Raw genomic sequence first — 15344 nt, 5'->3', positions numbered from 1 at the left:
GAAGGATCATGTGACACTGAAGACTGGAGTAATGATGCTGAAAATTCAGCTTTGCATCACAGAAATAAATACCATTTTAAAGTATATTTAAATAGAAAACAGTTATTTTAAACTGCAATAATATTTCACAATATTACAGTTTTTACTATATATTTTTTTATCAAATAAATGCAGCCTTGGTGAGCAGAAGAGACTTCTTTTAAAAACATTTAAAAATTCGTAATTATTCCAAACGTCTGACCGGTAGTGTATGACATGGTGTGTTATTAAACTTAAACTATGCTTTGACAGCAAGCGATACTGTTGCTGTGCATGCATGTGTGTGTGTGTGTGTGTGTGTGTGTCTGTGTGTGTGTGTGTGTGTGTGAGTGAGAGGCTGGCAGAGCGCTTGAGTATCATGTACATTTTGTATTGAGTTACCATCTCTGAGAATCTGAACTCAAGACCTTCAACAACTACAGTATCTCACACATCTCTTAGTTTTGTTTTTATTTATGAATCATTTTGACCTTTAAGGATGTTCCCAAATGGAGGTTTTATCTGATTAAGCTTCTAGGTGCAATTTTGTCCCTAAAATACAGCCACACACATCTTGAAGAGTGTAGATGAGAGTGTTATATAACAGGAGATGTAAGCATTTGCTTCTATATGTGCAGCCTCTGCATCTTTGTTTCTATGTAAACACACACACACACACACACACACACGTGACCATCATGAGTTCATAAGAAGGTGGCGTATCCCTCCGCGGAGGTCTTTAGAGTGAGATCCAGCGGGCCGGGACGGGTTTAGCACTGCTGATCTGGTCATGAGCGCTCACACTGCTGCAGTTACGAGCCAATAATCTGTTCTCTGTACACTCAATATAGATCCACAGGACTCAGAAAACCAGCAGAACAATGCCAGAGAGAGAAACTAGTCTGATTTAATTCATTTAACTTAACTGAATCCTTTTTTATGAAATGCATTGATTTCCCAGTGGTATTTAATCAGATTCGACATCCAGTCTTTAAATATCCTTCCAGCAAAAATCTAAATAATCATAAATTAGACTATTTTAAGGAGCCAATATTTTGTATTGAATCAAATGATGTCAAAAGAAACCCAGATATTAAAATAGCCATTTTTAGATCAACAAATCAATATTACACAATGGCATGTTGTTAACTGTGTAAAGATATGGTTAAAAAATGCCACAGACCAGATACATCACAAACTGGCTTTGATGTATTATCGTTAAAAATTTTACGGTTTTTTTTTTTTAAGAAACTAATACTTTCATTTAGCAAGGGCGCATTAAACTATCAAAAGATAGTAAGATAGTTAGTTTGATAGTAAGATCAAAAGACATTTGTAATGTTGCAAAAGATTTCTATTTCAAATAAATGCTTTTCATATGAACTTTCTATTCATCAAAGAATCCTGAAACAAACGTATCATGATATCCACAAAAATATTAAGCAAGGCAACTGTTTTCAACATTACAATAATAAGAAATGTCTCAAATCAGCATATTAGAATGATTTCTGAAAGGTCATGAAGGATCATTTGATCAAAAAAAATGCAGCCTTGTGAGCAGAAGAGACTTCTTTTAAAAATATAAAAAATGTAATTACTTAGAACTTTTGACCAGTGGTGTAACTAGCAGAAGTTATTTAAATAAGTAACGATTAATATTTAACACAGCATATTTACAGATAATTTGTGGATAATTACTTCAATCTACGAGAGAAATGCAGAGAAATGACGCCAAAAGACAATAAAAATTAATCGCATCAGCATCACTCTAATTCTTAGAACATTCGGTCATACTATTATAATGACAAAGAAAGAGAGAGAAAATACACACACACACACACACACACATAATGACAAAAATACCCACACATGCAATAACCCTGCAATGAGAGTAAGTCTTAAATTACATGTGGAATTGTTTATTAAGTTAATAGTATTTCATTGATAAACAAAGAAGCTCATTCTTACATTCTTAAACTCCTTAGACCATTTTACTACACTCAAATGAACAGCTCTCTCTCTCTGTTTGTGTGTGTGTGTGTGTTCGGCCAGAAACATACGCTGTCCCAGCAAACAGGGAGCATTCTCAGAACTTTGGCTAATGTTCTGACAAGGTTTTCTCAAAGTTACAAACAAATGTTCTTCCAGTAACATTAATAGAATGTTCATTCAGAGTTGTCTGGGCTGCATCCGAAATCACAGAGGTGAAAAAGCATGTGAAAAAAGCAGTGTGAAAAAGAGCATACTTTTTTAACGGTTGCTAAGTAATTACTTATGCGAAAGAAGTACCTACTAAGAGAGCATATGATTTTGACAGCCCTGGTTTTTAATATTGTTTTCAAAACGCTAATGGAACATTTTTTTCTAAAGTCCTTTTTTAAATGTTACTACTTGTTTTAGATCATTCAGAGAACATTCAAAAGTACCATTCCAATAATGTTTGTAATATGATGGAATGGAATGTTCCCTTAACATTCGCATAACCAAGAAAAAAAAGTTTTTCAAAGCTAAATCTGGACATTTTGAACATTCACAGAACATTCTGAAATAACCTGGGAACGTTAGCAAAATATTCTTAGAACATATTTTTGCTACCTGGGACAAAACTGCAAGCCAGCGTTATGTTAGTATAGTTGAAATACTTTTATAGCTTTTTTAATTGTTTATTTTATTTCAGTGAAAGTTTATTTTATTATAATTATTTTTTATGGTTTTAGTTTTAGTTAACTAGGTGCCACATTTGTGTGAAGCATTTTCTAAAAATATGTCCCGAAAAGTTCATTTTATCTATATTCACAAATATATGAATATATTCATGTGGTTACTAGACTCTTCTGGATGGTTGCTTGGTGGTTTCTTACTGGTCCACCATAAAGTTTCTGTGATATTCTGGTCTGTAGATCCAGGCACAAGTTCCTCCTTTAGTGTAAGTCTCTGGGATTTTTTTTTTTCTATGTTCTTAGGCATTGATGGTTCTTTGTGAAACCATCAATGCCAATAAAGAACCATTATTTTTTAGAGTGTTTGTTCACACAAATGCAGTTGCCTTAGTGTTGTGCTTTTAGTAACTAGGGCTCAAAAATGGCTTAAAGTTCACTCTTAAAAATTAAGGCTCCAATTATTATAACCAGAAATGGTTTTCTAAAGAACTAGGAAACTAGTTGAATAGTTCTAGTAACGGCTATCTATATACTGGTTCTTTAAAGAACCCAGAAACCAGTAGACTGATCTGAAAAACTATAATGAAACAAAGAATGTTCTTCAAAAAAATCATACATACAAAGTGTTTTGGAAGCCTGTTTGAAATTGCAGTTCCATTTAGTGACACTAGGGGATCAGAAATGATTTAAAGGGGTCATATGATGACGCTAAATAGAACATTATGTTGTGTATTTGGTGTAATGCAATGTGTTTATGTGGTTTAAGGTTCAAAAAACACATTATTTTCCACATAATGTACATTATTGTTGCTCCTCTATGCCCCGCCTTTCTGAAACGTGTGGATTTTTACAAAGCTCATCGGTCTGAAAAGCGAGTTGTGCTCTGATTGGCCAGCTATCCAGTTTGTTGCGATGAGACAACTCCAATAAAACCATTACAAACTAGGCATTTGTTGCATCCAGTGGGGACATAATTACTGATTATAATGACTTATACTGTCTTTTTACGCGTTGCGTTGCGTATCGCACCGCGTAAACATAAAACCATGTCTGCATTTGTGATCGGAGAAACGACAAACAACAAGCGCTACTCTACACTGCTCAAAACTCACGTTTGAATCATCAGTGGCAAATTCTTTAAATATAAAAAACGTACTTACAGGCTGTGAGTCAGATGCACCAGACTGTCCTTGCGAAGTCGGAACTGCTCCACTTTATAGAAACAGCCTTTGTGCCACATACACATTGTAGGCTAACGCTACTCTGCAGGATCAGGAAACAGTCCTCCCAGCTTGTAACACTCCAAAGAGAAAGGAACATTTGAAATTGCATCATATGACCCCTTTAAATCAGCTTTAAAGCAACAGTTCATCTGAAAATAAATCTTAATAAATAAAATAAATTGAATATCTTAATAAATCTGCCCTTTTTTCTATATATTTTGCCATTTTGGACCTACTTACATGGAAAAGAGCAATTTGGGCATTATATCTCCTTATAAACCTATTCTTTTCTTTCCACAGAAGAAAGTCATATTGGTTTGGAACGACATGAGGGTGTGCAAATAATGACAGAACTATTCCTTTGAAATCAGAAATTACTATATCCGTAATTAATCAAGTGAGCAAAAGGGCATGAAGGAGGGTCTTTTCAAAACCATGAAATATTACAATTTCTGTTGATCAGAATAATCTGAGGAAATTTCACTACGCTTTGAACTCTCTTCCAAATGGTGATTTTTATCCTGCTGTATCTCGCTAACGGAAAATGGGATTTTATCCAGCTGTGATGTCCTGTGAACAACATTCAGGGATGTGCTGAGGTGCAGGACAGTGTGTGTTGTGCTGGTGAAACAGGCTTCAGCTTACACTTTTAGACAGTTAAGAGCTTAGAATGCACACAGAGACAGAGTTTAGAGATAAAAGTGCAGGAGGTTTACAGAGTAATTTAAAGGGGTCATATGATGCGATTTCAAGTTTTCCTTTCTCTTTGGAGTGTTACAAGCTGATTGTGCATAGATAAGATCCCTGAAGTTGCAAAGACTAAAGTCTCAAAACCAAAGAGATATTCTTTATCAAAGTTAAGACTCTGCCACGCCCCCCTAAAATGGTTCGTTCTAACACGCCCCCACATATCTACCTCACTATGTGGAAATATTAGCATAATGCCACCCAAATGTTCACGCAAAGAAAGAAGGCGTGGTTTCAGTAACCGCAGTTAGTGTTGAAGCAGCCATGTCAGGGAGACGCTGTGTGTTTCTAGGCGAAAGCAAAAGCACTTTATTTGGCCTTCCGAAAGTAGATGCATTTAGAAATCTTTAAGATCACTTACAACAGATCAGCAATGCATTTTATGGACGACCGTTTCGTGAACCTAGGAGAGGAGGTAATTCTGACTTTGCTATGACAATCTGGCACTTCTGAATCAGCTACTGTTTTGTTATTAGTTTAAGTATTTGCTATTGACTGTTCAAATGCGGAGTTTTGCGCATCGTGTTTGTGTGTGTGCGCGAGCGAGCAAGCGAGAGAGAGAGAGAGCGAGAGAGCGAGAGAGAGAGAGCGAGATGAAAAATAATGTGTTTTTTGAATATTAAAGCATGTCAACATATTCTGTTACGCCAAATACACAAAATAATGATCTTTAAAAAAGCATCATATGACCCCTTTAATGCTTTGAGAGCTGTCATGAGAAAAAAAAAACACATGGCATGCAAATCATGTTCATGTGAGGCCAAACTGACCATCTAACACAGTCTAGAACAGAGAGGAAATGCAGATTTTGCAACAGCTAAAAGACCTGATGGGTGAAATCAATTGATTCCCATCGTCTTTCTTGTTCACATTAGCTCACATTAGAAGTCTGTGCAAACCTGGTTCATTAAGAAGACCTGTAATCCAACCTGTAACCCCGATACTGACCAGGATTTTCTTTTCCCCAAAAATGCTAATGTTATCGCATTGGACTAAAACTTATTGATTTTGCTCACACAGTGTATAACAGCTACCCAAAAAAACATTTAGGTACATTTCTGTACCTTTAAGGATTTTTTCCCACCTTGTTGCACTTGCAATGTTCCTGGTCAAAAAAAATTTTTGTTTTCCTATAATATCACAAAATCTTGGATTCAATCTGTTGTCAGTTTATTTTATTTCAGTTCTCACAGGTTTTGTATTTCTTTTTGGAACTGATTGATCATAGGTCTCACTGATCTGAGCTTATGCACCTCAGTTTTTGAGTGAATATTTCCAAAATTATTCACAAATAATGCTTTTTTCACTCACTTATACTGTACAGTGTGTACGGCACAGTAAGATAGTATTCCACTCTGAATGTGCACACAGAAAATGAGTCACATTAAAATTCTAAATAAACAATACAGTACATATTAAAACGCAAGCCGATCTCTTTCTGGCATCTTTTGCTGGCTCGGTCTCTCTCCGTTTCTTACTGTTTACAAATTTAGCTAATGAAATATCAGTTAGAATAGATGAATTACAGAGAAACATTTGTGTTCTCTCTGCATCGGAGTCCAAATGTCCAAACTGTTTTTCTTTCAGAATGATATTTCATACATTTGGGACAAAAGAGTGTTAACAGTCCAAATTCAGATCTGCAAGAGTCAAAATCTAGTTCATCTGGCGAGAAAGTCGGAGGAACTTGAACAATATTAATAATAATGCTAAAAATAAATGCACAGTATTATTACTGCTTCATTCATTCATTACTGTCAGTGCTGATTATTATGAAAATAAATAAATGCACAGTGTTTTATATTTTTTGTGCTATTTATTTAAATTTTGATAAAATTTTCCCAGATTCATCTAATACAAATTAAAGATGTCTACAACTTACCACACTGTAAAAAAAATGATTTTTCGAACTTGTAAATAAAATAAATGTTATTGGAGTACATCTTACAAGAAAATACTATTTCAGTTTTTCAACTTCAAAATTTCACATTTACAAAAAAATTTTAAGGTAAGTGGTTGCAAACAATTTATTTTAGCTACATTAAAAAAAAAAAATTTTTTAAGTTAGTCAACTAAATTTGTTTATTTAAATGTAGCTAAAATAAATTTATTGCAAGCACTTACCCTAAATTTTTTTTGTAAATTCAATGAATACTTTTTTTCAGTGTGCTTTAATTTTGTTTATTTAAAAAATGTAGTATAATTTTTTTCAGTGAAACTCACTTTATTTTGATACATTTTTCAGAAAATCCAGATTTTGCTGAAGATCCTTTATCTAATTTAGTATCCCTGGCCATGTTTAATTTAAATTTATTTTTAATCAGATGATTCTAGGAAAATCATATTCAAATAAAAAAAATTCAGTAAGTTACAGACGTGAATGCAGAAAGTAAGTAAAAAAAAGTAAAGAGTCATACTGTATGATGAAGACTGTCAGCAGACTAAAATAAGCTCTTTTCTTCTCTCTCTCTGGGGATATGAACTGGTGTCAGGGGTTGTTATGATCCTGAGGTTATTCAAAAGTGGTTTGGCTTGGAGTTTAGCTGGTTTAATTAAATCAAGTTAAACATCTCCTCCAATCGGTCATCAAAACACCTTCCACAAACCCATATAATCAAGTAACTTGCATTCAACCCTGCTGTGAATGGTTGAATCTGATGCTGTTTGACGTATTCTGTGTTTAGGAAGTAGTGTGGTTAGTTTAATCTGCGCTCTGATGAGGATCTGGCACTCGTCTGTGTGTTTAAACATTCAGAACCAGCGAGCATCATTTGTGTGTTTGGATGTGGCATAACAAACATCAAACCTGAACCGTAACACAAAAATAGACAGATGCATAAACAACACATGCACACAATCAAGAACACACACGCAAAAAGGGAATAAGGAATTACAGGTTTTCGTAAAGCTGAAATGATTTGTTGTTTAGCTTAGCTTTTGAGAGAGGCCGTTCAAGGGCAAACAAAAACAACACTGAGATTTCACAATTCTTTTTCCCTAAAGTACTTTCATTGTTATTTCAGTGGATATAAACTCATTTCAAGTCATTAATGTGGAAACAGAAGCCTGCAGCGTCTCAGATCGGCCAGTATAGACATCCTCCAAACACAACACACGTCAACAAGGCAAGACTTGTCAGCCATCTTGGTTACAAGCACAGCAAGTACAGCTCCTGTCTACTAGACCACAATCTCCAAAACTGACTGTAAAATATCTTTCAAAAACAACAAAACAGGCAAATCTGACAATAGCATTATAAATTATGCTTGCACAGTTTATAATAAATTACAAAGCAATGATTTCTCCCATTTATTTTTATTATATAGGCCCAGCTTTTTTCCAATAGTGTCTCTAATGTCATTAGAGCACATATTACACCTGTGCTCATATGCATATTATGCAACATGCATGTTATATTTATATAAAAAATAATAAGTGAATATATCTACACATCCTATCTACAGATCAAACAATTTAGTGAAGACTGAGCTTATAACAAGAAAAAAAAGTTTTCAATGGGACCAGAAAACTTGTTTCCCCTTTAACCTAAGCTGCAAAAACAGCTTAAATAATTAAAATATTTAATTCTAAGGGTCAGAGAGGTGGTGTAAATTGTCAAATTATCAATATTTAGGTATTAAGAAAATAACATTATAAATAAATAAATAAATAAATGGACTTCGTTTATTTATTTATTAAATAAATAATTACATAATTAAGTAAATAAACATTAATGACTTCATGGAAAACAAATAAATAAATAAACAAATAAATGGGCTTCATGGAAAATAAATAAATGCATTAGTAAGTAAATAAATAAATGTAGAAGTAAGTAAATAAATATAAATGGATAACATGGAAAGCCAATCAATCAATAACTTCAAACAGAAATTAGCATTAGAAATGGACTTGATATGAGCATCTGTGTGAGTTCACAGTAAGTGAGATGAACTACAGCAGTGACACTGGCTCCAAAATAACCAAAAATAACTGAAATAATTAAAAAAAAAAACAATAAAATCATTCACTGCATGTGCTTTTAATTAACATGGAGTCTTTCGTTCTCTCTGTGTAATCTACTGTCATCTATGAGAATCAACAGAACGCCTGTAAAACTCCACATCTCTCCAGCGTAACAGCAGCTGAAGCCCAGTCTGGCATCTCCACAGCACTTCTCCAATAAAACCTCAGTGTCCTCCATTAGTGCTAAAAGACCCACAGACGCACACATCAACACACCGAAACATACAAACGTCTGGTCTCGCAGTGTCTTGCTTCTTTGTTTACTTCTCGACAGTTTCCGATTCACGCAAAAGCATTTAATGAATAAAATTACCCATTACCTGCAGGCTGCTGTAATTACAAATAACACATAAAATATTTTTAATAGGAAGCCATAAGAGGTCAAACTAAACCTGAACCACAACATAACCTGATAACCCAGACTAAAACATACAGTATCACTGCTGTATGTGTATACAGACAGGAAACATGTCTATTTCATTGCCAAACATTTATAATATGTCAAAATATTTGCAAATTATGTGTTGCTTCCCAAAAAAAAAAGAAAAGAAAAAGATATTGCAAAAATTTCAATGGAGCATGACTGTTGTTGAATAGCTGTCAATGGAGAAAACTGCAAAACTTGACTCCTTGCATTACTCCAAGTGCATAAATTCAAACACATCTTTTTCTGCAAGCTAGATTTCATGCATCACTGCATTCTGAAATGTTTCAAAATGCAATTCATGCAACAAAAGTTTTCTCTTTCAGGTCAACTACTATCAAAACAGAGCAACAGTTTGAAGAGAGACGTCATGCCAACGTGTTTATAGCAGCTCTCTAACTGAAATTAAATAATAAAATAATACAATTACTAACACTAAATTTTTTAATTATTTTTTTATATGTGTATATAGTTTTTATTCAATTTTATCTATTAGTTTTGATTTGTATATTTTTGTAGTAAACCAAATAAAAATTAGACATAATATAAGTTTACATTTTTAAATATTTTATTTTATTCAATGTTTATTTTATTTCAAATAACAAAAATGTTTTTTTTAATGGTTTTCCTTTTAGTTAAAGGGGTCATATGATGTTGCTAAAAAGAACATTATTTTGTGTATTTGGTGTAATGAAATGTGTTTATGCGTTTTAAGGTTAAAAAAATACATTATTTTCCACATACTGTACATTATTGTTTCTCCTCTATGCCCCGCCTTTCTGAAACGCGTCGATTTTTACAAAACTCATTGGTCTGAAAAGCGAGGTGTTCTCTGATTGGCCAGCTAAAAAAGATATGTGGGGGCGTGTTAGAGCGAGCCGTTTTAGGTAGGCGTGATTGACTCTGAACTTTTATAAAGACTATCTCTTTGTATTTGAGACTTTAGTCTTTGCCACTTTACAGATCTTCTTTATGCACCCTGTAGTGAAAATTCCTGGTTCTCTATATCAGTGATCCTCAAATCTGGCTCGCGGGATCCACTTTCCTGCAGAGTTTAGCTCCAACCCTAATCAAACAACTATACCTGTGATTTTCGAATGATCCGGAAGACATTGATTAGCAAACTCAGGTGTTTGATTAGGGTTAGAGCTAAACTCTGCAGGAAAGTGGATCTCGCGAGCCAGATTTGAGGATCACTGCTCTAGAGGCAACACTATGAATTGCACTGCACTGACACATTTCAGAAAGCCACAATGCATGAAATCAAACTTATGTAGACAGAAGCATTTGCTTTAACATACTTGCGTAGAGAATTATGAACCATGAAGAAGGTCTGCATATCACACTTCACTCATTAACTTTCACACACACTCACACACACACACACACACACACACACACACACACGTGCACACACACACACCGCTGGTTTCAGATGGTGCTGATACTGGTATAGTTCTATTAATACTAATCCCCAGTAAAACTGAGAGGTGATTAGTTTACCATCACTACATATCAAAACAACACTCTGCACAGTGTCAGTTTGAATATGGGTAAGATGAAGTCAATTGTCTCCAAAAAATAAATTAATTAATTAAATAATAATAATTATTAGACCTAAATTTTTAGACGTATGTGTTTGAATTGCATATAAAATAAATAAATAAATACAATTTCCATGAATTTGGATTACATAGTTTTAACATAAATAAACTAATAAACTTAATGAGATGCATGCGTGTCAGTCATACATTAAGGAAATATGTAAGAAACAGCTAAGATTTCCGCACTCAAAAAATAATGGCATAGTTTATTATTAGTTATTTGCATCCGTTTGGTTTTATTTAAATAATTATATTTTCAAAATGCATGTATTTAAATTGCCTCAAATCAGTATAAATCTGTTAATTGTGAAAATAATTCAATTTATTCAGTTAAAAAGTATGAACATGATTTCCATCCAAATGGATGCGAATTTTACATGCAATAAATTTAGGCCTAAATATTTTTGAGCGTAACTCTCAAGAAAGGCGTCCTTGCATATCTCTCTAAAAAAAAAATTTAAAAAAAAACACAAACACACACACTTGAGCGTATTTTCTCTCATAATTGTCATGTTTGACACAGCTCATGTATCTGTCCGTCAGTGCCAGTCTCTCTCTTGATGTTTTCATTTCCACCAGAGCAGCACTTGAGTGTTTTTCTGTCACCGCTGAGCAAACCCAGTCTCTCTGTCTTGTGTCTGTCTTGTGTGTCAGCATGTGCATGTGTGATTCCCATGGCTTGACAGTGAGACAAAACTTTCCGTTAGTGGACCAAACTGGAAAACAGGAAGCTGGCACACACATGAAAACAAAACACACTTATTCTGCTCCCAAACACACAGCAAATCAGTCAAAAGTCTGGACAACTGTACTCCACTAGTTCCCTGCACATAATACAGATCGATTGTAAGTGTTGTGTTCATCTCTTGCGCTTGTGCAACATGACAGCACTGGGTCAGAGAGACGAGTTAGCATACGGCTCAAAGACACTGTTATGATGCAAGTCTGATTGTTTTAGCTTTGCCAGGGCTTTTTAAATTTGTGGCAAGATTTTCAGTAACATTTCAATTTCATTCTGTTCCTCACATAAAGTTATCATATGCTTTGGAATATTACATTTATGATCATTTTATGTCATGATTGGAGCTTGACGGCAGACTTTTTTTTACTACTTTTCAGAATTAAAAAAAAAAGTAAATAAAAGGCATTGTTCCATAATAAATATTTCAAACAGTAGAATGGTATGTTCTATTGTTGTCACATGATCTCACATTGCATGCTTAATTCAGCAGTTATCATGTTGAGAAAAATAAATAGATAAATAAATAAATCATAAATAAATAAAATAAATGAATGAATTAAAAATGAATGAATGTTAAATAAATAATACATAATAAAAATAAAATAAATACAAAATACATATATTAAAATATATAAATAAATAAAAAATAAATGAATAATAAGTAATACATAACACATAAATAAATAATAAAATAAAATAAATGAAAATAAAAATACAAAATAAATAACAAACTACTTTTCAGAATTAAAAAAATAAATGATAAAAATAATTTCAAACAGTAGAATGGTATGCTCTATTGTTGTCACATGATCTCATATTGCATGTTCAATTCAATGAGTGGCATTCAGTTATCATCTTGAGAAAAATAAATAGATAAATAAATAAATAACAAAGTAAATTAATGAATTAAAAATGAATCAATGATAAATAAATAATAAAAATAAAATAAATGTAAAAATAAATACATATATTAAAATATATAAATAAAAATGAATGAATTCATTAAACATAAATAAAAGATATGAAAAATGAATAATAAATAATACATAAAGATACAAAATACATACAAAATATTTAAAAAAAAAAAAATATTTGAACAAAATTAAAATAATAAATAATTATATAAAAACAATCTTTTTATTTATTTATTTATTTTCCAAATAATGAATCAAAGAAGAAAATAAAAAATGCTAATATCACTTCCCTGTTCATCACATTGACAATGGAAGGTTAATGCAAGCTCATTGCATTGTGGAATATAGTATTCCATGCATTGTTGTATACTGCGCAAATGGTTGTTTGTGTATTCTGTGCATACAGGCAATTTGCATGCTGTGCACAGTATATACTGTTCGTACACAGTGGACAATACAATTTCCTAAATGAACTGTTTATGTCATTTTTAGCATAATAAATTATTTTTGACCATTACCAAAGCAGTGCATGCATATTCTTACTTCTGTAAGGAGAGGTTGAGTTTGTCTGTGCTGGATTTGATCTTATTCTGAGCCTCGAGGTGGTTCATGCTGTCAGTGCTGATGCCGTTGATGGACAGGACCAGATCTCCCACAGCCACTCCCGCTTTAGCAGCCTTTCCTCCATCCGTCAGCTGAAACCACACAGATAATGATAAAAACAACACAGTGACACATAGAGAAGCCTTCAAGTACAACATGGAGATTTTTTCAGTCTTATTGTTCAATAAATATATGCCACGAATTGATTGGGTTGCCCTTTTTTAAAAAATGTGAATAACAAAATACATCAAATTTAATGTTATTTTGACTTAGAATCTCATTTTTACTAAATAAGGCAACCCTGAACTTCAGGTTTTTTGTGGATGCAATTTCAACATACAGTATACCCTCCTTTTAAAAATGTGGGCTCTGTAAGATATTTTATTGTTTTTTAAAGAAGTCTCTTATGCTCACCAAGGCTGCATTTATTTGATCAAAAAAGCAATTAAAACAGTAATATTTGGAAAAATATTATTACAATTTAAAATAACTGTTTTCTATTGTAATATATTGTAGAATATAATTTATTTCTGTGATAAAAAGCAGAATTTTCAGCATCATTACTCCAGTCTTCAGTGTCACATGATCCTACAGAAATCATTCTAATATGCTCTTCTTATTATCAATGTCAAAAAACAAAATGTTTATGAAAACCATGATTTTTTCAGGATTCTTTGATGAATAGAACGTTCAAAAGAACAGCATTTATTTGAAATAAAGTATCTTTTGTAACATTATAAATGTCTTTACTATCACTTCTGATCAATTGAATGCATCCTTGCTGAATAAAAGCATTAATTAATCTTACTGACCCCAAACTTTTGAACGGTAGTGTATGTACAAATCAGAATTCAAATAAAAGTGACTAAAAACAGACATATATGCTGCGCTTTTGAACTTAGGTAAAGTTTCACTGTAAAAGCTTTAGGAAACAATAAGAGTATCAGTAAAAGGAGTCATGTAGAGATTTACTTCAAAGACAGCTGAGCTTTCAACAGTAAACAACTCAAGAGAAAAGTTCAGGTTTAGTGTAAAAAAAACAGTTAAAGTGGTCTGTAAATCCCAGCGGACGTCCCTGCGAACCTGAGGCCGGTGAGGATGGGCCAATTCAAATAGAATTAAAGAGAAGATAACTCTGAAATCCCAGCCTGATGCACAAGCGCTCTTCAATTATCACATGACCACCTCTTTAATAAGATTATCTTATATAAACACAAACCCTGCAGATGGCAGACATATGCGTTTATGTGTGCTCAGCTGTCTTTTATACGAGACACTCTAAACATTTGAGACTACATCTCATTTATCAATGTTTTGCAACAATCCTGCATGAAAGCCGCACTCTTTCTTGTGCACTCGAGAAAACATTTGTGCGGCAAAAATACAAGAACCTGGTTGAAAACATGTGGTACAAGTATGCAGCACTGCTAGTTTAATGCCGCAATAACACAAAAGCGTGCCGCGTTCTTTGATTCCTGTCATAACTTCTGTTTCCACTGGAGAGTAAACAGAAATAAAACACAAAGAGCATCTGAGAGCAATTACAGCACAATGGCACCCAAAGACACCGCGAATGCCGTTTTTCACGAAACCACAATCCCGACATAACTAAAGCAAAGCCAATTTGGAGGTGGAAACAAATAATTAACTTGCGAACACGTGTTTCGGGATTGTTTTTGAGCCATCGTGTGCGATTGTAAACGCTTCTTGGGCTTTCTCATTAATGCACTTGAGAACATGTGGCGTGTTAGTCTTTGATTTCATTCAGTTGCATGCTGTGCCCTCCAGGACAACAGCGGACACTACGCACACATAAACACACACAATGAACACATCTGAAATCAGGAAGTGAACAGAAGAAATTTCAAAAGAAAGGAAATGGGACCAATATGAGATCTGATGGTAGAACAAGAAGTGTGTGCGTGTGTGTGTGTGTGTGTGTGTGTGTGTGTGTGTGTGTGTGTGTGTGCGTCTGTGCGTTTAAGTGTGTGAATTTGCATTCAAAATGTATGTATGTTTAGCGAATGGGGTCAGGTCAGTTTTGCATTGTTCTGATTTATCCACAGGGCAACTCTGGTTTGAGTCTTTAAAGAAAAAATAATGCAGCCAAAATGAAAATTCATGCATTTATCCACTGACTTATAGATTTTCAGAACTTTATATGTAATTTAAAAAGCTGTTTAAATGTTTTTAATAATAATAATAATAATAATATAGTAATAATAATAATATTTAATATAATATGACAACAATGAAGTGACAACAATCTCTCTCTGAATGTGGAGAAGACGAAGGAGATTGTTGTTGACTTCAGGAGAGTGCGCACTCAGCATGCTCCTCTGTCCGTCAATGGTGTGACTGTGGAGAGGGTGAGCAGCACCAAGTT

The 15344-nt window shown here is 33.5% G+C and overlaps 1 protein-coding gene across 7 annotated transcripts in view; it reads right to left on the bottom strand.

Annotated features, from left to right (window-relative positions):
• LOC107667883 (PDZ and LIM domain protein 5-like) overlaps nucleotides 1-15344 on the bottom strand; it is a 53207-nt gene that overhangs the window by 27107 nt on the left and 10756 nt on the right. For all 7 annotated transcript variants that reach the window (XM_016459621.1, XM_016459615.1, XM_016459620.1 and 4 more), the window contains exon 3: nucleotides 12899-13050. In XM_016459621.1, coding sequence (XP_016315107.1) covers nucleotides 12899-13050 — 152 coding nt within the window. The remainder of the gene's footprint in view (nucleotides 1-12898; nucleotides 13051-15344) is intronic.

This window comes from Sinocyclocheilus anshuiensis, unplaced genomic scaffold (assembly GCF_001515605.1).
Source record: "Sinocyclocheilus anshuiensis isolate Anshui unplaced genomic scaffold, SAMN03320099.WGS_v1.1 scaffold2285, whole genome shotgun sequence".
NCBI classification, from domain to species: Eukaryota; Metazoa; Chordata; class Actinopteri; order Cypriniformes; family Cyprinidae; genus Sinocyclocheilus; species Sinocyclocheilus anshuiensis.
The sequence above is the reverse complement of the archived record's forward strand: the minus strand, read 5'-3'. Positions and strand labels throughout refer to the sequence as shown.